Source organism: Centroberyx affinis, unplaced genomic scaffold (assembly GCF_046629955.1).
Source record: "Centroberyx affinis isolate AG114_WGS23_722 - 3 ecotype Tasmania unplaced genomic scaffold, CSIRO-AGI_Caff_v1 ptg000028l_1, whole genome shotgun sequence".
Lineage (NCBI taxonomy): Eukaryota > Metazoa > Chordata > Actinopteri > Beryciformes > Berycidae > Centroberyx > Centroberyx affinis.
The window spans coordinates 25,845-50,972 of record NW_027278742.1 but is presented as its reverse complement, the minus strand read 5'-3'; the positions used below and the strand labels follow the sequence as shown (position 1 = coordinate 50,972).

The window sequence follows — 25,128 nt, the reverse complement described above, 5'->3', positions numbered from 1 at the left end:
TGTGCTGACTGCTCCTCCCCACTTCAGTCATACATCTACCTTTTCCCATAGAAAATATTACTATTAGTACACTTTATTTATTATCCCTATCCATAACTCAGTCAGAGCACTTCCATGATCTAAAAAGGCTGTGGTTTGTTAATGTTAATTTTTGTCAAGTTTCCACTTCAGTTGGTAAAAAACATCTATTGCAGTGATTCTCAACCTTTTTCATATCATGGACCCCTAATTTAGTCCACATTAGAGCCACAGACCCACATTTGATGAGATTTTGTCTCTCGGATCCAAATCTGAGAATATTTTTATTGTTTGATATGATTTTGTCAGAATCCCATGACTATCTGTATTGTAGGTGGAGAAAAAACAGAGAAACTATGATCAAAATTCTTCTACATTCTCTAATTGTGTTAACTTCTTGTAAATGAAATAATGGTGAAGTTTAACAATTCACCAATTTGCTGGGGACCCCCTGGAACCCCCTCAAGGACCCCTGGTGGTCCCCGGACCCCACGTTGAGAACCACTGATCTAATGCAATCAATGTGTGAAAAACTAATCTGATATTCCCTGACTTTTCCAGAGAATTTATCAAATTCCCTGTGTGGAATACACCTCTCTAAAACTCTATTACATTACTGCATGTTATTGCAGTAATTCCAGGACCGGTGGGAACGCTGTGAAACAGACCTAAACCCTATTTGTGGAATATAGTATCTGGAGACTATTTTAAGTCACATTTTCCCTGGTGTATTAACAAGAGGCTAAAAACGGAAAGAAAAGCATTCCAATACAATCTCTCAGTTGTGTCAGTATTTGAGGAGTATGTGGCCAACACTAATACAATGGCCATGTGCAATCTTGGTTATTCTGAGAATAGTTTGTCAAGCCAGTTGAGGTAAATGACGAACAAACCAGTGCTGAAGCAAAGTACTATTAATGACAGGAAAACTATTCCAAAAAAAAAATCACGTTTTATTATATTTATCAGTAGTCTACAGCATTCAAAGATATCTTAATGAACAGGGAACTGTTAAAGAAAAAAGACAAACACACGGTTTTCTCAGTCTTCATAATCATGATGAGCAACACTGTTAGCACATTACAGCAAAGGAGACACACATATCTCTGAATCAAGATCAGTAATCCTACATTGAGTTGTTAAGGCAGTCAATAACATTAACTTGGATGCATTGGCAAAGTAGGTTCACAGTGAGGTTCAGAAAACAAACAGGCTCACTGTTTTAAATATAATCGGACACTGACCGGAACGAGAAGATTAACAGAAAAACATGAAGGGAAAGACTGTTTGGTCATGAATAACTGTGACATACATTAACGTCCAAGGGTAGAACTAATGGGAACCAACAGAAATGGGTTAAATGGGTTAAGGGCTCAATGCTGCCACCTAGGGCAAATCACATGATGTGCAGTTTACAGTATTCCTACAGTATTTTCCGAATAAAACCTTCAAGAAACAGAAATCCTAACAACTATTCTAACAGTCGAGTGACATTTACTCGTGGGTTAACTTTCTTGCTCTACGATTAGTGTCCTTGATACCTGCTACATTGCTTACATGTAGTGCTGTCTCTAAAACTCAAGCCAGAACACAATGTTGTGAGAATGAATAAGCTCTGATGGGGGAAATTTTTCTAAGGTGAAAAAAAATGTTGATAAAACAGCACATTTAAATCAAGCATCATGTTGCCTCACATATCAACTGACTCAATATTAGCATCTTGTATAGATATATATATATATATCTTCGACCCATTCTTTCAAACAGCAGCATTCTCCAAAAAAAAAAAAAAAAAAAAAAAAAAAAAAAGGCCAGTTTTATGGCTGGAATATGCCACGCGGGACGGTAAATGAAAATGAAGCAATAAAAAGACATGTCGCTCTCTCTCTGTGGACAGAAGATGTGCGTGATCAGCAGCGCTGTACTTGGCATATTTTTTTATATTTATTTCTTTATTTATTCTACTTTTCAGACATCTTGCGGATCATGTAGTTGAGGATGCCGCCGTGGTGGAAGTACGCCAGCTCCACGTCCGTGTCGAATCTCATCCGCACTTGGAACGTTTTGCCCGTGTCGAGCTGTGAAGGGCGGGAAATAGATAGCCATTTATTAATTTTATTAATATAATTATCATTTAATTTTTTTTTGCTGTCAAACATGCAGTTCTGTCCAAGCAGGGTGGGTGAGAAAATGATAACCGTAGAGCTTTATGTTGTTCTCCACTGATATAAAGCAAAGAGGCAACAGTCACAAAATGTACAGCAAACAGCATTCTGGTTATAGTATTCCATAATCTGTCTGCCATGCTGCCTCAGTGTAAACACTGACTGAATACTGAATATCTGAAGAGTGATATGTATGTCTTGCACTGAATTGCATGTGAGGTGTCAGTGTGTATTGTAAAACTATGTTAGCTGTCAATATGTGCACTAGGATTCAACCGATACAGATTTTTGAATGGCAACACTGATATTTTTGCATTAATAAGGATGCTGATTGTTGATATTTTGTGGCGATATTCAGTATCTTTAAACTTCACTATTTCCATGCCGAAAAAATTAAAGCATTCAGTGTTTCACCCAGGGTGGAAAAGCCTCTGAAACAGCATTCAGACCATCATGGGACACTAAAACTCTCCACTGAAACCCAGACTAATGACATTCTTTTAGGTGGGCTAGCAGCTCTTTAAGACATTTATTCAATGATGACGGAAACTCTGGGATACATTAACCCTTTATATGAAAAATGAATGTCACCTGTATGGTCATTGTGCTAATATTGTTTAATGACCTGACCTTTGCACTCCATTGTTTTGGTTGCTTGTCATTTTTGCTGAACTAGGAAATGAAGCCAATTCTACTGCTGCAATAAAGTCGCCCTGGACAACAGAGGCAGCCAAATGCCTTAAATGTGATGAAGCGGGGCGTACCTTCACGTCGACTATCATCCTGGGTGTTAGCTGCTTGGGGATGACGACGGTGTAGCGCTCTCGGCCGGTCAGGCCCAGGCTGTCGGCGGTGTCTCCGGGTAGATACTCCAGAGGGATCACCCCCATCCCCACCAGGTTACTGCGGTGGATCCGCTCGTAGCTCTCCGCCAGGACAGCCTTAATGCCCTGGGAGAAAGAGAAATTAAATTAACACATAAAAACAAATTAAAACACAGGAGGCATTGGAGGAGAATGACTTGGAGGAACAGTAGTTGTAAGGTGAACAGAGTTTATGGGAAATATGGTCTTAATTTGGAGAATCACTAGCACTAACACCACTGGTATGAGATAGAGGCTACCAATTGTCTCTACCATGGTTTCATTTGTTTACAGTAATTATCCCAAGGATCACAATTCATTTGACAATGATATGTTGAGGTTTAAAAATGATACACATAGCAGCTTTATCTACACATCAACTATGACTACTTTTCATTGCTTTACCTTGCAAGTTCCTACTGACTGCAATCTAAAGAGTCTACTACAGAACACCATAAGCCTGTACTGTCATTTTTAGATTGTGGCTAACAGCTTAATAATATTTCAAACATTTCAATGCCTTAGTTTTAAAAAGAATATTAAAGGATGCATTCTTCTCCGTGACGGTGACAGTAGGGGAAGGTGAGCCTCACCAGTAGAAACGGGCCTTTTGCCGCCCAGTCTCTGGAGCTGCCAGAGCCGTACTCCTTCCCCGCTAAAACCACCAGAGGGTTCCCGGCCTGCTGGTATCTCTCGGCAGCATCGAACACATCAAGCTGGACGATGAGGGGGAAAACAACAAGGGTTAAGCAAGGTTATACTGTATACATTGCCACTAGTCCAGTACTGTAGTAGACTAGTACTGCATGATTTGAAGCAAACCTGAGGTGTTGTTGTCTTGAAGCTTAACCAGAGGCCTAAGCTAGTTTAGAGTACTTCATTCACACATTCAAACATTTTAACTTTGTTTGATTAAATCTTTTATACACATTCACACAGGCATTTATTAATGCAAATTTACTTCACACATTCAAAAGTGATAATTCCAAAGTCTAAGGCTGATTATCAATGTGTTCTTGTGTCCCCCATGACGCGTTTTACGTAACATCTAACCACTGAAGCACGATTCCAAAACAAAAAGAAAGAAATGACAGAGGATGGATAAAGATCCCTGCCAGCTGAGGATGTATCAGATGGTGACTTGACCAATGAGAACGAATTGCATAATGTATATGCACACCATTTTAAAACCTCTATTTGTGCTATTCGTTTTATTACTGGTGACAGACATTACACTCATCATTGTGTTTCATATCAAGATGTTAACTGTCCTTCTCTATCAATTAGAAGAAAGCAGCACTGTCTCCTATTAATTCATAAAGCACTTTTATCTAAACTACTTTCTTATCTCAGTAATTTAGTCTGCTACCGAAATACTTCTTACCTCACTCGCTCAACAAATAATCTCCTGCCTCATATGTGGAATACATTATAGGAATCCCTTGGTCCAAGTACCCACATCTCATACACACAGTTTGCCTCCCTTATTGCTACATTACCGCAAGTTATGCGTGATTGCTTTTAAATATTTTAATTGTATCCTCCATTTATTATTATAGATTAAGAACTATTGGGCACAGTATAGTTACACACCTCTGCACGGCAGTGTAATGATTAAGTAAAGCTAGGTTGACTTGTAAACACGTAATTAAACATTACAGCACTGACCACATGTAAACAAACTTGTAGTCCACCATCGCTCGTAGGTTCCTGATGCAGTTCATATAAAGTACATATAAAACAACAATTGCCATGAGCAAGTTGAGGTCAGGATGTCAGCGTTTTCAAAAAGCTCTGTTTCACTGGTCCACACGTGTTTTGAGACACCTCCACCCCAAAAGGCGTTTCCCAAAAACTCAGTTTCCAGTGACCTAGAACACCGTTTTCGTGTGGATGGGAGGCCAAAACGCAGAGAAAATACTATGTTTGCAAAAACATCCATATAGCCTACCTGTGGACATTTGGGAACATTTTTGTACAAACTTAAAATCTGTCTCTGTAATTTGCCATTATACTGATGCGAAAACCTGCTTTGACATCACCGATTGGGGCGTGTGCAGAGGTGCGACATGCTTCAAAGTTTCAACCCAAAGTTTTCTGCTCTGTGTGATTTAGTGCTGATTCGCTCTTCAACCACAGAAATTAAGAAAATAAATCTAAAAGTCACATTTATTTTCACAATAAAGCGCAAGGAAACAAGACAAAAATAAGTTGTTGCAAAAGCATTTCGTTGAGATCCAAAAGTGAATTTTGTCAAACGGCATCTGCATCCTACTATAAAATGAGGAAAACTCTGTCTGTCTGCATCCATTTTGCTCCTCAGTGGGTTGGCCAATCAATCTGAAACTGCACATGGGCATTGAGCATCGGCGTAGGCAGGGACTGACGAAGCTGATTTTTCCCATTTTCCCAAATTTACGCTGTTTATGCACATTTTTGGCAAGTCTGCACATAGTTGAGGCGCACACATCCCCGGGTATGGACTAATAACATTGATTATATAAAGTGGCAGAAAGGCGCTGGGCACTCACCGTTTCACCGGTCGGCAGGTGAAGGGTTTGCGGCGCTTGCTTGTTGAGGAACTTGTTGAAGAGGCGGATGTTGGCGAAGGTTCCTCTGGCCATGACGGCGTCGTTACCCCGCCGGGAGCCGTACGAGTTGAAGTCACGTGCGCACAAACTGTCCCAACACAAAACATAAAGTCAGTGTTTCTATGGTAATGTGTATTGATATCAGGACAGAGGTGAAAAGTCCATGACAGGGGGGAGTTGTTGTGAAATAATGTCACTGTAGACTTGTCTCTTGGATAATCAGCTGCAGGGTACGGAGTCCTGTACGCCATGTGCATCACATGTAGGATAAAGGTCAAGTTATTCCAGCTGACTGAGTTCCCATCCTTCCAAGAGACTGAGACTATGTTCACTACAACTAATGCAAAAAGTTATAGCTGGAAAAGGCAGATTCTAGCTCAGAATTTTCTCTATCGAGGCAGTACATTTAAATTTGAAGAGCCAATTATTCCTAAAAGTAAAAGGACCATATTGTGAGAATTCAGTGTTATTATACGCTTTTGTTTTTTCCTCAAGGCTTGCTAATGAAGACACTAAATTAAATCTGTTTGAGCAGCTAGATTTGCAGTTATTCCACTTTCAAAACCGCATCCACTTTTACAGACAGCTAGTCTCTAATTACTCTCCCAAGTTGATGTATCACAATAAGAAGCTGATCCTGACTGGCGCCCATCCATAAATGCTCAAATGCCTCCGATCAGCCAAGTTGGCAGCTTTTAAATTAGCACTCCGTATAGAATGCCTCTACTAAGCAGGTTTGGATCATTTGGAGATGGTGCTGTCTTTTTTTTTTTTAATGAAATACATTCAAGAAATACTCAACTAATTACACTATGTTTGGCTGGAAAACGACATGCAGCACATTACTGTTATCCTGAGACACAGCATGTTTGAAAACAAAATAATGAAAGATTAGAAATATGACTTCTTTAAAGTAGTAATCCATGACATTTTCATACAAATAAATACGTTTTGCTACTCTTATTACTCTTTACAGTTGGTCGCTCACCCTCTGTTTGTCAGGTAGGTTGCTGCAGCGCTTTTTCGGGCGATGTTCCCGGCAGGAGAGATGTGGTCTGTGGTGACCGAGTCGCCCAAGTTCAGTAGTACGTAAGCGTCGTTTATGGAGTTGGGTGGCTGCAGCTTCATAGTCTGAATAAAGAGAAGACGATGTGAGATATAACCATGGCCTCACGATAATACTAGTGTTAGACCGATAGATGGGACCAATGCTGTCTTTTTTATTAAAAATGGGATATGATCCAGTCAGTCATCCAACTCTGATATGATGGATATAATGCGCTTTGATTGATTACATTTTTATTGTAGAACTGATCAGTGCTACACACCTTAACTTGAACTGATTCTAATGACACATTTTGATCATCATTATAGTAGCAGTAATAGTAGTAGCGGTAGCAATAGTAGTTGTGGTAGTGGTAGTAAAAGTAGTAGTGGTAGTAATAGTGGTAGTAGTAGTGGTAGCAGCAGTAGTAGCTATAGTAATAGTTAGTTAGTTTATTTTTATTTCTGTGTCATGCCAAACATCTGGCCCATCCCACATGGGATTACAGGACACCACCATTTTACAAAACATACATCTTCCGCTGATACATATAAAAGCAAAAAAAAATTAAAATAAAATAAATTACCACATTATAAAGTACTACTATATTCTTTCAAATAACATATTTGAAATGATAGGTTTCAAATGAACAATACACTGAAAAGAACTGCTACAAACTTCCAGTTTATCTTGATAAAGAGCTTTTTTTCTCCTCTCCCAGGCTTTCTCCAGGTAACTAGCTAATCTAAATGTTTCATAAGCGAACAGCCAACTCAATCTTTGTGCATCATCCATATTTACAAAATCAATATCTGTTTTTATCTTACTAAACAAAGTATTGCGCAGTTCCCAGTAAAAAGGGCAACAGAAAACAAAGTGAAACTCATTTTCTATATCAGTCAAACAGCACTAGTTTGTTGCAGAGCAATAGTAGTAGTAGTGGTAGCAGTAGCAGCAGTAGTAACAGTAGTAGTATTGGTAATAGTAGTAGTAGTAGTTATAGTGGTAGTAGTGGTAGCAGTAATAGTAGTAATGACAGTAGTAGTAGTAGCAGTAGTAGTAATAGTAATAGTCATAGTGGTAGCAGAAGCAGTAGCAAGTAGCAGTAGTAGAAATAATAGCGGTAGTAGAAATATTAGTGGTAGTAGTAGTAGTAGTAGTAGCAGTAGTCAGAAACAGTCAACCCTGTGCTTTCCTTTGGGAAGATTTAGTATTGTGTATATTTACCAGGCCATCGAAGAAGGGTGGAGACTTGATATAAGTTGACTCGGGGTCCCAGGTATACAGCTTGTCAGAGGGAGCGATGAGAGAGTTCCAGCGTTCATTCACTTTCTGCAAGAGCCCAACACATTCAAACATCATTAATGGCAGTCAGATTAGCTATGATCTAAACCAAATATAACCACTGCTGCCCAACAACTGCTGGAATGCTTGCCTGACAATGAAAAGGTTATCAAAGGAGTTCAGTTTTTTTGAGATTTTCATATTATCTTCTCACCACACAATTTGAACAAATGTTTAATTCATGCGTGCACTATGTCACATGTGTAAAGACACTGAGACAGACTGTGAGAAATCAACTACCAATGCCTGATGCCGACAGACTAGAGACGCTACCTCAATCTTCTCATAGACTTCTTTGAACATTGATGGAATGACAAACTCTCTCTCCACGGCCTGGATCTCCTCCCGCGTGGGCCAGATATCCCTCAGGAAAATCTCTTTCCCTTCAGAGTTAATGGCTGGAAGACAGAGGAGAGAACAATAAGCCCACATCAATACACTAAATAAAAAAAAAAATACAAAAATATAGCCGCACTGTAAACTGCATATTAGCCAGTCAGTGTCCTCTACCTCTGATATGATGGATGTGATGCAGTTTGATTGATGACATACAGTATTTATTGTAGAATTTATCAATATTACACTGGTTGTCTATGGGACACCCTTAACCTGAAAGGATTCAAATGAGGCAGTTTGATCAGATATGATGATGATGATGATGATGATGATGATGATGATGACCATTATCATCATCATCCTGGATTTTCAATTTAAAGCCCCATGATGGTCTAAATACCGGTTCAGATGCTTTTCCACCCTGACAAGAATACAATTAAAATACTGAATACCTGGAATTCTTTTGGCATGAAAATGGGCAAATGTAAAGATACTACATATCGGCCCAAAATATCGGTTATTGGGTAGCTTCAGTCCAAAACCCTAATAAAAAATACGTCCACTCACCAATGGGCTCATTCTCAAAGTCAATCCTTATGGTGCCTGCGATTGCATAGGCGATGACCAGAGGCGGAGAAGCCAGGTAGTTGGCTCTGGTGTTGGGGTGGACTCGCCCTTCAAAGTTCCTATTCCCCGACAGGATGCCCGCAGCGACCAAATCTCCCTGAAACAAGGGTCAAAGTGAGGACCTCAAACCATCGATGTGAAAGTTTTTTTTTTTTTTTTTTAACTGTTCTGCTGCTTTGTTAGCTTGTATAATGGGAAAAATACTGGATAGATAGGACACCTAATGACCCCAGCACAAGTCTGAACTGCTTGTCAGACATTTTGGAATCTTTGGGTGCTATCAAGATTGGTTTAAGTTGCAAACTTCTACATTCAATTTTACACTTTAGGCAATTAGCTGATGCCCTTATGCAGAGTGGTTTACAATGTGTGCAAGAGTAGAAGCGTCAATCCCTAGATCACCAAAAATTACAAGCAACCACCATGAAATGGGTCAAAAGTCAGGGAGTTATGGGCAAGCCTCACTGTAGGCGATGAATTTGTGTAGAGCCGCGGTCGCACCCTCAAATTGGTCGATTCTGGGCGTGTCGACTAGTGTAGCAAGTGGGCGTTCATCAAAATTTGTCAGAGTTTAGATCACTGTGTAAACCTTTAATTCCTCAATCCAAATCGATTGAGGAAAAACTATTGTTAACGACTGCAAAATGCACCGGTAAATTTGTCATAATAGCCCATGTAGACCCCGCTATAATCAATTTGCTTGGGCAGTCAAAGCCACTTCCTGGTAATGAGAGAGTGGGTGAAAGCCGGTAGAAAGGTTGCACAATCAATGTCATCTTGTTTGCCAAATGGATGCGTGTGCATTTGCATAAAGTTAACTGAATTCCTGTGCATGTGCAGAGCAGTGAACAAAATGAATGAAGATATCATTGGTCGCTTGGCGGATTGTGTTGGGTGGGGCTTGCCCGATCGTGTCCTTAGAATATTCCTGTACGGTGGCCGAGACGTGTCGAACGAACTGCATATCCAAAACGCTTTGCAAATTCGAAAAACATAAGCGCATTAGAGCTGCAATGATTAATCGATTAATCGATTAGTTGTCAACTATTAAATTAATCGCCAACTATTTTGATAATCGATTAATCGGTTTGAGTATTTTGAGAGAATTTAAGAAAAATAAGTTAAAATTCTCTGATTCCAGCTTCTTAAATGTGAATATTTTCTGGTTTCTTTACTCCTCTATGACAGTAAACTGAATATCTTTGGGTTGTGGACAAAACAAGACATTTGAGGACGTCATCTTGGGCTTTGGGAAACACTGATCGATATTTTTCACCATTTTCTGACATTTTATAGACCAAACAACTAATCGATTAATCGAGAAAATAATCGACAGATTAATCGACAGTGAAAATAATCGTTAGTTGCAGCCCTAAAGCGCATTAACAGAAAACACAAATGCAAAAATCACAACACAAATGCAAAAGCCACAACACAACAACGGAATTGAGCAACAACGGATGTTGACAATGAAACGGGCCGACTATTATTGCCTGCACATGTGGAAGAGGAAAGTTCTTGCCCGTTTGAGAATTACGTGAAACGTTCGCTAGCTAACTATGATTACTATAGCTATGTGATTGTCACAAATGAGCAATGTTGTTCAATGTCTTTATATTTTCATATTTATGTACTCTGCCATCTAACGTTAGGCTATTATGAAGCTAGCTTTCATTGTCAGCATCTGTTGTTTCTCACTTCCGTTGTTGTGTTGTGGCTTTTGCATTTGTGTTTTCCGTTAATGCGCTTGTGTTTTTCAAATTTGTAAAGCGTTTTGGATATGCAGTTTGTTCGACACGTCTCGGCCACCGTATTCCTGTGACCGTTGGACACTTACATAAAAGCCATAAAAGCTAGGAAAATAAATAGAAGGTAAAGTAAGAGGTAAAAATAAGAGGTAAAGAGAGAGACTGAAGGCATTTTTAAAAAGAGAGGGGAAATCATTCAGTGGGGAAACGTAACAGCCTTTTTAACGTAAAGCACTGGTACCTTGGTAATGGCCTCCGCCACTGGCTCTGGGAGCGGCCCACTGTTGCCTATACAGGTCATGCAGCCATAGCCAACAACCTCAAAGCTAACAGGAAAGACAAAATGATCGTTTACAGGCAATGTGGATTCACTGGATGGTCGTAACTTACTTTTAAAATGAGCTTAAATATAACTTCAGGTGACTGTGCCAAGATGGCATAAGCGCAGTAGCCTACGTGTCAGTGTTTCCCACACATAGACTTTACTTGGGCGGGCCGCCCAGGTATATTAACGGCCGACCCATTTTAGCATTTTTTATTTTTATTTTTTTATCCGTCTGAGAGAACGACGCCATCCGCGATCGATTAACTAGTGGACAATCTCCCCTCGCTCTGCCCCTCCAGGGTTTCCCACACTTGGAAAACTTTGTGGCGGGCCGCCACAATATCAGCACTGACCGCCACAAATTTTCTTTTTTTTCACTATTTAAACGTAGAACCGCGTGTAGTGCATTGATTCGCTCAGCCCCTAATTGCTCCCCGCGATCTCTCTCTCTCTCGCTCTCTCTTTCTCTGTCTCTCGCTTGCTCTCTCTCTCTCTCTCTCTCTCTCTCTCGCTCTCTCTTTCTCTGTCTCTCGCTTGCTCTCTCTGTTGCTCCCCCTCTCTCTCTCGCTCACTCGCTCTCTCACCAGACCCGTCTGTTCGCCCCCCCCCTAGCCAACCCACCTACCACCACAAATACATTTGAATTCTGTGGGAAACACTGTGTGTTGTGTGGTTCAGTCCAGAGTAAGGTTAGGCGACTGGACGAATACATTGCCAATTCCCTTGCCAATTTAGACAACCTTTATCTTTGGTAATTACAAATGTAGCCTAGGGCAAGACACTCAAATGGGGAAGCAGTGAGCACAGACATTTAAATTCAAGTCATCACACCTACACCGCACAATTTGTGTCCCCCCCATTGCCAGCATCAATGAATACATCCACAACTGGTTGACAGAAGGATGTTCACTATAGCCCAACCCTAGTCCAGAGCAAATTTCAGCAGCTTACCCGAGCTGAGAGAGGTAGTCCATAACGCCGCTCTCCTTCAGGTAGTAGGTGACGACTCCGCTGCCGGGCGACAAGCTGGTCTTTATGTACGGCTTCACGCTCAAGCCACACTCTATTGCTTTTTTCGCAAGGAGCCCTGGAAAGAATAGTACGCATCTTCAATAACTGTGTCAAATAACTGAGGAATAATTATCAGACTTTCCAGCCGATGTTAGAGGGATTGTTCCATGACGAGAGGGAAACCTCGGATTGTGTGTTAACTCAAAAAGTCGGGATCAGGAGTATACGCACCGGCTCCGAGCATGACCGACGGGTTGCTGGTGTTGGTGCAGCTGGTGATGGCGGCGATGACTACCGAGCCGTGGGAGAGGGAGTACTCTGTACCGTTGTACTGGAAGGGGACCGCAGCGCTGTGGTGCTCAGGGGCCACTTGGAAACCCTTAAAGCCTTGCTGGAAATGACACGTACGAAAAAAAAAAAAAAAAACCCAAAGTGAGATATTTAGGAGAGATGACCGATCCGCTCAAGAGAACACTGTTAGTTTGTAGAAACTTTTGAAGCACGCTAAACCTGAAAGAAGTTTTGCAGCTACCTTTGCTCCAAGGCAAGATTCAAAGTCGGTTTTCATGTCGGAAACGGGAATTCTGTCCTGGGGCCTTTTGGGACCGCTGCAGCAAGGAACTACCGTACGCAGATCAAGCTCTACAACCTGGGAGAGAGAGAGAGACAGAGGCAGAGGAACATGTTCTAGTGTTGGAATTATCAGTTGTGTTATGTTTGAAACACCCTCATCTGCTCTATTCTTATTTATATTCAATTTTCTTCTTCAATGTTGTATCCTATTACCATTTGGTGCTGCGACAAACCCAATTTCCCCTCGGGTTCCTTTCAATTTCACCTTATCTTTAGCTAGAAATATACTTAGAAATACGAAAACAACTTCACCTTGGTACAGCCTGTTTGAAAAGTACGTATACATTTTTAATCACTGTATATGTATATATACAAATAAGGTCAAATGTTCAATACCATCAATTGAAGTAATAAGTTATAAATAAGTTAAAAGATGATTGGAATTCCGCAATGTCACTTGAAACTCAATGAAAACAATGTTAAAAAAATAGACAAAAATCACACAGCTTTGTTTTTCATTATTATTAAAAACTGTATACCTACCAGTATTCTTATTTTGTCATGTTTTTTACCTGGACTACAATCTAGACCAGTGGTTCTCAACGTGGGGTCCGGGGACCACCAGGGGTCCTTGAGGGGGTTCCAGGGGGTCCCCAGCAAATTGATGAAGTGTTAAACTTCACCATTATTTCATTTACAAGAAGTTAACACAATTAGAGAATGTAGAACAATGACTATTTTGATCATAGTTTCTCTGTTATCTCTCTACAATACAGATGGAATTCAGGACAAAATCATATCTAACAATAAAAATGTTGTCAGATTTGGGTTCAAGAGACAAAATCTCATCAAATGGGGTCCGTGGCTCTAATGTGGACTAAATTAGGGGTCCTTGATATGAAAGAGGTTGAGAATCAGTGGTCTAGACCTCTCAAAGGAGGAGAATTTGAGGGCAAAGTCTGTCAGCGAGTGGCGCTGTTGTGCCATTTTAGCCTACAAATCTATAATTTACACACAGGGATGTTTCTATTTTAGCATTTGAAAGACAAGTATTGATGGTGCTTTCAACTTTGTTTATGGGTTGAATAATCCTATCAGGATGTGCAAAAAAAACCTCAAAATCATGTCAAGACTGACCTTTGTGAAATCAGGATCCTGAGCAACATCATTATAGTCTCTGTACATGGCCACTGCCTTCAGGTACTTTGTAATGTAGGCCAGCTTTTCTGCTTCTCGCCCTGAATAAATAGAACGGGGGGGGAAAAAAAGGTAAGAACAGAATCACTTGTGGACACTTAAAGAGATACTTCACATGTTCGGCCATCTTCGGGAGATCTTCAGGCTTCTTAAGGCATCCCTTTATAAATTTAAAGAGGCTGCCAAGCATGGAGAAATTATATTGGGTATATTTTTTTGTAAAAGCTATTGACACTTAAACAGAATCCAACTCAACAATCAAACCCAACACCCACCATGAGGCAACAGTAAACATGTCATTGCCCGCAGATGATGAAGTCACCCTTTGGGCCAATAGCAGCAAGTTATGCAAATGTGGAAAAGGTTGAAGTTTCATGTCTGTTATGTAACAATGCAAATGGATGTTGTAGCATCATTTACACTGCCGGCTAGTCTTTCCTTCTTCGCATTTGTGGCAGCCCATACTGGTTGATTATAGAAATTATGCATGCAGTCAGCGCTTGGGCCAATCAGTAGCTACATGCCAACTGTATGTAGAACGGATAAACAAACTGATGTAAAATTCAATGACTTTCCATAACTAAGTCAGAGAGCATACATGACCTAAAAATATTATTCCTTCCTGGTTTGTTAATGTCTGGTTTCCACTACGGTTAGGCTTGCTGTGGAGAAAAACAGCTGAGAACCATATAATGCAACGCCTGCAATTCTTGCCGCATTCCTGTACCGTGACCATCACATTTTTTCAGAATTCACAGCCGGTCACTCACCGGTCTGCTCCAGGTACTGAATGCTGACGTCGTCCACGGGGAAGAAAGCCGCCGTCGCTCCGTACTCGGGACACATGTTGGCGATGGTGGCTCGGTCGGCGATCGACAGCTGGGCCACGCCCGGGCCGAAGAACTCCACGAACTTCCCCACGACACCCACCTGCCGAAGGTGCTGAGACGCAGAAAGGGACAGCAGGGGCGTCAAACAAATACCTCTTGGCGGGTCAGTGATCCACGGTGGACAGTACAGCGGAACAAGACACTTGTCCACAAAATTGATGTAAAATTATTACTTATTTTGCTCCACCAGGGTGTCATGGAAACCAGGGTTCGACTGATACGGGGTTTTTGAAGGCCCATACCAATATTTTTGATTGAAACTGCCAATAGATATCTTGTGCCACTATTCAATGTCTTTAAATGTGTATGCTAAAAAATTACAAAGATTCAGTGTTTCCCCAAGAATTTAAGGGGAAGAAGAAGAAGAAGAAAAAGACGAAGATGAAGAAGACAATGACGAAGCAGAATAAGAAGATGACAAGGAAGAAGACAAAGACGAAGAAGACAAAGACAAAGAAGAAGACAATGACGAAGCAGAATAAGAAGATGACAAGGAAGAAGACAAAGAAGACAAAGAAGACGAAGAAGAAGAAGAAAAAGAAGAAGACGAACATGAAGAAGACAATGACGAAGCAGAATAAGAAGATGACAAGGAAGAAGACAAAGACAAAGAAGACGAATACGAAGAAGAAGACGAAGAAGACAATGATGAAGCAGAATAAGATGACAAGGAAGAAGACAAAGACAAAGATGAAGATAAAGAAGAAGACGAAGAAGAAGAAGATGAAGAAGACAATGACGAAGCAGAATAAGAAGATGACAAGGAAGAAGACAAAGACAAAGACGAAGACAAAGACGAAGACGAAGACGAAGAAGACAATGACGAAGCAGAATAAGAAGATGACAAGGAAGAAGACAAAGACAAAGACGAAGACGAAGACGAAGACGAAGACGAAGACGAAGAAGAAGAAACCATCCACTAGCTGTGGTCAGTGTGGAACCTCCATCATAGCAGAAGTGGACCACACTGACTTGACAATAATTTCATAAAGGGCCAATATAGGCCCTTCAAGCCCATTATGAACAGGTTTTACTGAGGTATTATTTATTTAATAATAAATCAATAAAATCACTGATTCAAATTACCTTAGTCACAGTGAGGACGATGTCTGTGGAGGTGATGAACTTGTCGGGGGTCCCATAAAGCTTGTATCCAACCACCTCAGGCAGTACCATGCTTATTGGCTGGCCCAGCATGACGGCCTCTGCCTCAATCCCACCCACGCCTGGAGGTTTTGGAGGACAAAATGTTTCACAGTAGGCAAACAGTGGTGAAAAAGACAGGAACCAACCTGGCACAGTCTAGGATAGTAGGACACTGAATTGGGACTGAGACATGGACTGATACATGTGAACTTTAGAACAGAATCATCTTTAAAAATCACTTCTTAAGACTCGCTTTTTTTTGTTTGATCTGTTGTTCATTTTTACTCCTTTGTGTTGCTGTTTTTTCCAGCAATGTCCTGCTTCACATTCACACAGTACTCCAACCTACCACTGCCCCCAGTAAATAAAGATTATTAATTCTCATTATTATGTACCCAATCTATTCTAGTAGTGTTTAAAAAGTACAGCAAAAAACACTCAAATCAGCAATAAAAGTGTTTAAGTTTAGGTTTACCTGTTTAATATCCTGAAGCCTGTTGCACCAGTTAAACTTAAGTTGAAACATAGGCTAGTTTAAACATAAAATCTCATAAAAATGTATGCAATACCAAAATTTCAATTGTCGCACCAACTGAAATACTTCCAACATAAGTTACAACTTAAAACTTGCACCGACCCTCTACTAGGTGTTAGGGCTGAACGATTTTGAAAAAATATCTAATTGCGATTATTTTGACTTTTATTTTGACTATTGCAATTGCGATATGATTTGCGATATTAGAGGGAATGATCATTTTTACATCATTATTCTCATTTTCATTGAAAAACGTATTAAAATGATTATGGTGTGATTTTTGCGGGGATCTGTACCAAACAAAGATGTTTTCTTAAGTCTGTAGAACATGATGTGTAGGCCAGGACATCTCTGCAGCACCACAATATTTACTTTAAAATGGTATTTTGACACATTTCACCTTTAACAAATATTGCTCCTCCTGCGATTTGAAAATTGCAGTAGGCCATATTGCGATTTCGATAAAATTTAGGTTAATTGTTCAGCCCTACTAGGTGTTACGTCTTTCATATATACTGTATTACGTGGTTTACGTTGGCAACATGAAATCAGATCACTGAACCGGTGAAAAACCAAACTACAATTTTAGCTAGCTTACAATAAATAACGCTTTTCCACCATATAAATGATAGGGAGAATTACATTAGGCCTAACTACGTAGCTTTTACGCTATTGGAATTAATAGTTTAACCACTTGACATCACTGTTGTTGTCTGTAACAGTTACATCTAGTGGTACACATAGGTTATGGCGGTGACAAACTGCAAATGAATCCTCATACTCTGTACTGGATAACAAACCTGTTTGTTGACGTTTGGTGATCCTCTTTTTCTCTCACTATCGCAAAAGTTAGCCAATATAAACCTGCCTCCGCCAATAAACTTTGTTTTATCATTGCAAGGACAGTCTTTATTTATTGAACATATATAATTAATGTGATTATTAGGTCAACTTAAAGGATTTTGGTGTCTGCAAAAGTAAGTGACAGCACTTCCACCGTTTTTGTAGAATGACCCAAGATTGTTTTCTCAGCTACAGTGGTAAGCAAAACATTATGATGTCACAGTGAAGTTGACCTTTGAACTTTTGAATATAAAATGTCATCACTTCATCATTTTATCCTATTAGACATTTGTGTGAAATTTTGTCATTTAATCAATTAGCATATGAATTCTTGAGTTATGGCCAAAAACGTCTTTTGTGAGGTCACAGTGACCTCGATCTTTGACCTTTGACCACCAAATTGTAATCAGTTCATCCTTGAGTCCAAGTGGACGTTTGTGCCAGATGTAATGAAATTCCCTCCAGGCGTTCCGGAGATATCGCGTTCATGACAATGGGACGGACGTGAGGTCACAGTGACCTCACGTCCGTCCCATTGTCATGAACGCGATATCTCCGGAACGCCTGGAGGGAATTTCATTACATCTGGCACAACTTTGACCTTTGACCACCAAAATCTAATCAGTTCATCCTTGAGTCCAAGTGGACGTTTGTGCCAAATTTGAAGAAATTCCCTCAAGGCGTTCCTGAGATATCGCGTTCACGAGAATGGAACGGACAGATGGACAGACGGACGGACGGACGGACGGACAACCCGAAAACATAATGCCTTAAAAAAAAAAAAAACTCATGTTACTGGCTACAGAAGGTGAAAACATCACCGTCTGGGTCGATATTTTGGTTAACAGTCCCTTTAACCTTTAGTTAAAATGTACCTGAAGTCTCCATGGTGCAACTAAACAAACACACAGCTTTAGAAACTGGTTTTAACATCTCTAGCATCCTGGCTGGTCTTTTACAGGTGGAGAGAACCTGGCTTACCCCAGCCCAGGACACCCAGGCCGTCGATCATGGTGGTGTGGGAGTCGGTGCCCACCAGGCTGTCGGGGTAGTAGTACCTGTCCTGGTTAAACACCACCCGGGCGAGGTACTCCAGGTTGACCTGGTGAACGATCCCTGAGCCGGGAGGAATGATTCGCATGTTCTTGAAGGCTTTAGAGCCCCACTAGGAAGGAGAAGGAGAAGGAGACAATACATTTAAAGGCTACGGCATCCCTCCAAAATGAACAACTGTTAGACGTGAAGACCTTAACGTGGGTGCGTTGAGATAAAGCTTTGATACCTTTAAGAACTGAAATCTTTCTCTGTTTCTGTCAAATTCCAGGTCCTGGTTTTTCTGCAGGCTGTCGGACCTTAAGGAAAATGATCAAATGTTTTTATATTGCAGTGAAAAGAAGATGGACTGCATTAGATAGTGCTTAAATACTGGTAGAATGACTGTGGCTGAGGCATTAACGTATGGATCTGTGGTTGATTTACTTAAAGCAATCTTGTTATTCCTGTATATTCTCCACTGCTTTCCATTTGTAACTATAAAAGTCAGCTAATTTGTGTAGCACTCTGTGGTAACTGTAGAAGACCAGAAGATTCCTAGAGGCAGCAGCCTTCCCTGTAGGTATTGTTAGCCAGCAAATGTGGAGAACATTCACACTTCACTGAGTCTGCATGCTGGCTAGGACAACCTTTTTGAATCCTCATATGCAAATGAGCTAATATAGCCTGCAGTGTACAGCAGGACATCTTCGTATTTTATAAAGCTTCGGCTTGAGTGCTTTATCAGGGTATCTGCACGTTTCTGAACGTCAAATTTAAGACGTTTTTCTATTGCTGCCTGGAATCAAATGTAACAGTGAAGAAACAAAAATCTGTCAAAAACAGTTGAACATAGCTTATAATGAAAGTTCTAAAACTATAAATGGGCAGTGTAAGAAAAAGGACACTAGGACAATAATTGTTTTGGGACATAATGTCCACCTATGCTTATTAAAACATATGTCATGAAAACAAAGCCTGTTTGGAATATTGTGTTAACCCTGTTCTGTATTCATCTAAAGAGTGGACATACATGTGGGTCAAACTTACTGACTGACTGGAAGTGCAAGTGATATAACAACTGACACTACTGACGGTCCAATTCACATCTTTTGTTGAAACTACAAAATTCATGCCATTTGTTTTATTTCATTTGTCTTACTTTCCAACTCTGTCTTGATTAAATATCACTGAATGTAAAGAATCTGTCATTACCACTATCTCATTTTATAGTTGCATCAAAATTAAACTTATTTACAACTGAACCTGTCAATACATGGCCTTAAATTTAGATCTTTTACTTTAAGACTTTTTCAGACTTTTTTAAAAAAGGACCTGCAGATACCCTGTTTATTCACTGGTGTGAGGCATGGCAAAATGAGGTGATAGTCATCATCTCTGCATTAGTGGTGCCATGGTGGAAAAAAAAAAAGAGTTTGATGAACCTGGTCTTACTTCCTGTTAAAGTCCACCTGGATGGAGTGATCGATGACGAGGTCGGCCGGGCAGACGGGATTAATCTTCTCTGGGTCGCCGCCTAGTTTCATCACCGCATCGCGCATGGCGGCAAAGTCCACCACAGCAGGGACACCGCTGCATGGGCAGGTTAACAAAACCAACAGTCCAGTTAGAGTCCAGTCCCACCACGACATAATTAATGATCAGCTTATTAATGAATGATCAGTTTATTGTAATGCGATCGGTGTGATCAGCTGCCTTCATCTCTTCTATGGAGAATACAGTAACATTATAGCTTATAACATATTACATACACACATAGAAGCACTGCTTATACCAGTGGTTCTCAACCTTTTTCATATCAAGGACCCCTAATTTAGTCCACATTATGGTCACGGACCCCCATTTGATGAGATTTTGTCTCTCAGACCCAAATCTGAGAATATTTTTATTGTCAGATATGATTTTGTCCAGAATTCCATGACTATCTGTATTGTAGGTAGAGAGATAACAGAGAAACTATGATCAAAACAGTCATTCTAAAATTACAAAATAATGAAGTTTAACAATTCATCAATTTGCTGGGGACCCCCTAGAATGCCCTCAAGGACCCCTGGTGGTCCCCAGACCCCACGTTGAGAACCACTGGTTTATACAACAATGTGATTTGTTATAAAATGCCAGAGTATGCACTGTCTCACTGTCAGAAAAAAAGATTTAGCTATAGGCCTGTATATCACCACATCACTGTATGGCAGCAGACCATACTAACTAATAGAGTAGTTAGTGAAGTAGAAGAAGTAATTCTCCTGTCATATGACATCATCTAAATTCATTTGCATATGAGAAGAGGATTATGGAAGTTAGAGGTAAAGATTCATAGTTAAAAGTTAAAATTAATTTTTCACAATAATACAACTTTTACTTCCTTGTATTTGTAGAAAGTGATTTTTATCACACCATGATGTAGTTTGATAGTGTCCAGGTATAGAGGAGTGACATTTCTCACCCCAACTAACCTGTCTTTGGTATAAATAGGAATTGATAGTAGGGCTGGGCGATAATTCAATATTATGGTTTATAGTCTTTCAGTGGAATCATATCGTGATGATATGAAGACATTTTGATATCGTGACACACATTTCTGCTGTCTGAATTGATGATGACAAGCAAATTTTACTTAAAAACTCTGATAAAATGAGGTATGGTAGGAATATTATTTGAATATTTCTGTTTTGTTTGACATCACACCTAATATTACCATCCGGTTCAATGAGATGAACATTAATTTGATTATTTAACGTGATTTTGCATACATGAACCATATCGTGATATATATTGATATAGAGAAAAATCCTTATGATTATCATGATGTTGATTTCAACCATATCGCCCAGCCCTAATTGATAGGAATTTTCATTTTCGATGCAAAACTATGCTTCGCTATAAGAGATCAGTGCCTGCAGATGCCCTTGATGGTATGAAAAATCTACTGTTGCCAACCAGAACAGCTTGTCATTCACACTCTGACAGACAGGAATAGTGTTGCTGACGTACGTGAAGTCCTGGAGGATGACGCGGGCCGGTCTGAACGGGACCTCCACCGTTTGTTTCTGGGTCTCCTTCCAGTTCAGGATGCTTTCCACATCGGAGCGCTTCACCAGGAACTCGTCGCAGTTCCTGACAGCGGACTCCAGAAGCACGCGAATGGAGAACGGTAGACGGTCTGAGGAGGAGACGGGTATTAGGCTGCTGTCAATCACAGATCAGGTCGGTGGCAGGTTGACAAGATCTGATCAGTTAGCTGCTTTCAAACATGCTCTGAAATGCTTCTAAGCTTCTAAGTTTCATATCTACATTTGGTGAAAACAAAAAAAACAATACTGCTGGTTACCATATCTGGGATCTCCAAGTTTTGAAAGATTGTAAAACCGCTGGTCTGGCTCCTTGGGGTCCAGAGGCTCGACTAGATGTTGGAAAGGATTACTCATAGTCCCAGACATTCTCCTCCGATCTTCAGTAGGCTGGGAAAAAAATCCTTAAGGTTCAGTAGACTTCCAAAACGCTGCAGGGAAGAACCTAAAAAAAAAAGAGGAAAATAAAGGCCGAGGTCTGTATTTTCAACACAGCGTGAAACGATGATGTGAGGTCAGTTCATGACTAGTTGATCTGATGAAAAAAACATTGAAATATGGCTATTTATTTGAGTTCATCAGTGGGAGGGTGCATCAGGTTGGGGAATACCAGCCAAAAGCTCAAGGGCAGCAACTGATTACATGCTGTATTTGCAAAAAGGGCAATAAAAAAATCAAAGAAGTTGTGATGAAATATGATTTTAGTCAAACAATGTTATCACCATCCAATAGGTGCAACTTGATCATTTTTATTTACTTTCTAGCATGCTGGTGCAGATGAAAGTAACATAACATTAATAGCATTTACAAGTGTCGATTTCTAACTACTTTGGCATGATTTTGTAATTTTTTTTCTCCTGTTCTCCATTCCTCCTCATCTCTTCTTAGAATCTTATAGTTAATCACAAGGCTAAGTCTAAACTCTGTGCCCCTTCACACTGAATGTGGAAATGGATAAGCCTAGGCTGCAGCCCATTCTGGATGGTGGGGTGGAGGGTCAGTAAACTCTTGGCCCAAGTTTCACAAACTGCCTTTGTTACATAACTAAATCTCTTTAGCATATGATGAAACTTTAAATCAGGGAAATGTGGAGCTGCGTGTTTGTAAAGCTGTGCACGTCGAAAATGAACATTGCTAAGGTTAAATGAGTAATCAGGAAAATGTTCCTTGACGAAAGCAAGTGGAATATGATGGTTGTATGTGTCACTGTGTGAAAGGTAAGCTGATAAGAAGAGCATTGTACTGGGCCTCCACATCTCGGCTGGCCACATACTTGGCTGGTTCAGTGAACTACACAGTAAAACTCTAACGTGCACAGTGCAAAGTCAAATGATCATACTGTGTGATGTAACATGGCAAGAGTCACCAGTAACCAGTCAGTTTCTAGCCTGACCTTAAAGAGGGGAAAAAAACGGTGTAAAAAAAAACCCAGTGTGCTAAAATGTAACAATGTCGCTTAGTGTGGATAATTTTTATCCCGATTTTGGCTGCATAAAGCTACAATTTTTCATAGTAATTTCTTCAAGAGAAATTTTGTAACGAGGCCCCATCTTCGGTTTTAGAAACTAAGGCGAGCCTGTATTATGCTAACCAATCCTGTCCTACATGCAGTGCGTGGTTCATTCCTATTTTTCCATTGGCTCATTCATTACCATTCAATTTGGCCTCTTGACAGTTAGCGTCAAACTTCAAGATAAGAACCATGGGCCTTTCAGCATATTTTGGATGAAAAAACAAAACGCAAGCATTGTCCTTTGACCATACCATACTGTGTAATGGCGCAGCTAGCATGCAATTATTCGCATCATTATGTTAGGATTAGTAGTCGGCGTATATATATATATTTTTTAACTTGACTTAGCTAGCTAACTGCTAAACTACTTTCTGCATGACAACTCGAGGTAATTCTAGCTACGTCGGGCTGTTTTCCAGTGCATTTCTTCAAATGAATTAGTTTTCAGCTGATAGAATAAAATTGACTTACTTCAATGTACAGCAGAGGAGGCACCGTGTACAGTCAATACTGCCAGGTAGCTAATGTCAAACTATAAAACAAGACAGACCCGCTCTTCCGGGTTCAGGAAACACTACGACCGGACGCGAGCCTTTCAAAATAAAAGTACACTGTCCATCAGCCAAATGGCTCATGACGGCTCAAAATGCATGCATGCAAATAATTGAAGGGAAATGTTGACATGAATTGCTGATAATCACCTAAAATGTTCTGTCTATGTGCTTCCGAGGTGACAGCATAAGTTATTGTTCTTATTCCTTGATAAAGGATAAGACAGACCCACTTTAAACGCAACTTCCGGCATGTGGTTTTCAAAATAAAAGTGCAATGCGTAGTGGCAAAATTGCTCATAATGGCTCAGAATACATGTATGCCAGTGGTTCTCAACGTGGGGTAAATTAAGAACATGTTTAATTCCACTATAATTTACTAGAAACAATCAAATTAGTGAATATTTTCTAACTATTGCAATCATATTTTTCCACTCTCACCACTATTATCTCCCTGTGTACAGTGTGAGGACAGTTATAAATAACTACTAAAATCTTCCCATATGGGTCCCTAGGACTATATGTAATCAAATAGGGGTCCGTGGGGCCTAAAATGAGAAAAATGTAAAAACTGATCATGGTGAAAGAACATTTTTTTGTGAACAGGCAGTAATTGTTTTATTTCCAACAATATTTCCAGATTGTGGATTGCTTTTTATTGTTCATTTACAGGTACAAGCAAGAGGAGCTAGACAAAATACAAATGAAATATTTATACAGTGTATTGAGTGAAAACAGCTGTCTGGAAAATAACTGGGAAAAAAGCAATAACAACATTCATGACAACAACAAAAAATCATCCTCATCATCATCACCAGTGTAGGTTCAGTCAGGAATTACACACAGCAAAAGTTTAGCCCTTTATTGCGTTAAGTAGTAATACAGATAGAGTTGACTCTTTTCCAATGCTAAAATGCATAGAAACAATTTAAATTAACAGTGAGAAAACAGCAGCAGCAGTATTTGTGGGAGAGTCTCTAAATAAGACATGTACTCAGTAGGCAGTGTAGTGTGATCTCAGCTGACTTGTGCATATGACTTTGCTACCAAACAAAAGCCATGAATAACACCAATAATAAACCCATAGGCAATGGGTGATACATTTCTAACGTTCAGAATTCATGAATCCGCACTTGGCAATTTCGCATGTTGGCGGCCCCAAGTGGCAGCGAGAGGTAACTGTTCGAATTTGGAGGACTTCATTACCCAGAAATCCTGTAAGGTGCCGTCAGTATATTAAATGTCTGAGGTAATTTTTGTGTGTTAGTGTGTGTGTGTGCGTGTGCTTTCTCTGGAAGGGGCACTCACTCGCTGTATTTCACTGTTAAGTTGTGATTCATCACTTCAAGACCTCCCACCAGTGGCCGTACCAATTCCATATTTTACATTGGGCAAATAGGGAGAATCTTGCCTGGTGTCCAGCCCCCATGAATCGGACGCAACCCTATTCACGACTGATTCATGTTCATGGATGGAATTTCTCAGTTCCATTGTCAGTTATCAAAATCTTTGACCAATCACAGTAGCAAAGCTCATTTATTCCCATGGCAATAAGCGTGCATTGTAAATGTCTGCCTGGACTGCTATAGATGATTTTGGATTATTGTCATTTCTGTTTACTGATGTGCTTTCAATGGTTTATATGCTCAGATATACAGTTATCGATATGCACTTTAAATGTCT

General features: G+C 40.1%; 1 protein-coding gene across 1 annotated transcript; it reads right to left on the bottom strand.

Annotated features, from left to right (window-relative positions):
- Positions 1-970: 970 nt before the first annotated feature.
- On the bottom strand, positions 971-23,467 carry aco1 (aconitase 1, soluble). Its single transcript, XM_071515445.1, has 21 exons — positions 23,366-23,467; positions 21,642-21,826; positions 21,305-21,473; positions 19,745-19,882; positions 18,540-18,609; positions 18,239-18,422; positions 15,820-15,959; positions 14,614-14,785; positions 13,784-13,884; positions 12,606-12,722; positions 12,305-12,464; positions 12,014-12,149; positions 10,979-11,063; positions 8,930-9,086; positions 8,300-8,424; positions 7,910-8,014; positions 6,626-6,768; positions 5,578-5,725; positions 3,640-3,762; positions 2,948-3,133; positions 971-2,096 (listed from the first exon to the last, which is right to left on the bottom strand). The coding sequence occupies exons 2-21, from the start codon at positions 21,748-21,750 to the stop codon at positions 1,980-1,982; spliced, it is 2,685 nt and encodes an 894-aa protein (XP_071371546.1). The 5' UTR covers positions 21,751-21,826; positions 23,366-23,467; the 3' UTR covers positions 971-1,979.
- Between the last annotated feature and the right edge of the window lie 1,661 nt (positions 23,468-25,128).

Coding starts and splice junctions, on each gene's coding strand:
- aco1 (XM_071515445.1), bottom strand. CDS start 21,750: ATGTCTGGGACTATGAGTAATCCTTTCCAACATCTAGTCGAGCCTCTG. Junction 9,087..10,978: donor TGGCGGAGGCCATTACCAAG/GTACCAGTGCTT, acceptor CCCTTGTTTCAG/GGAGATTTGGTCGCTGCGGG. Junction 8,015..8,299: donor AAGTCTATGAGAAGATTGAG/GTAGCGTCTCTA, acceptor GGGCTCTTGCAG/AAAGTGAATGAACGCTGGAA.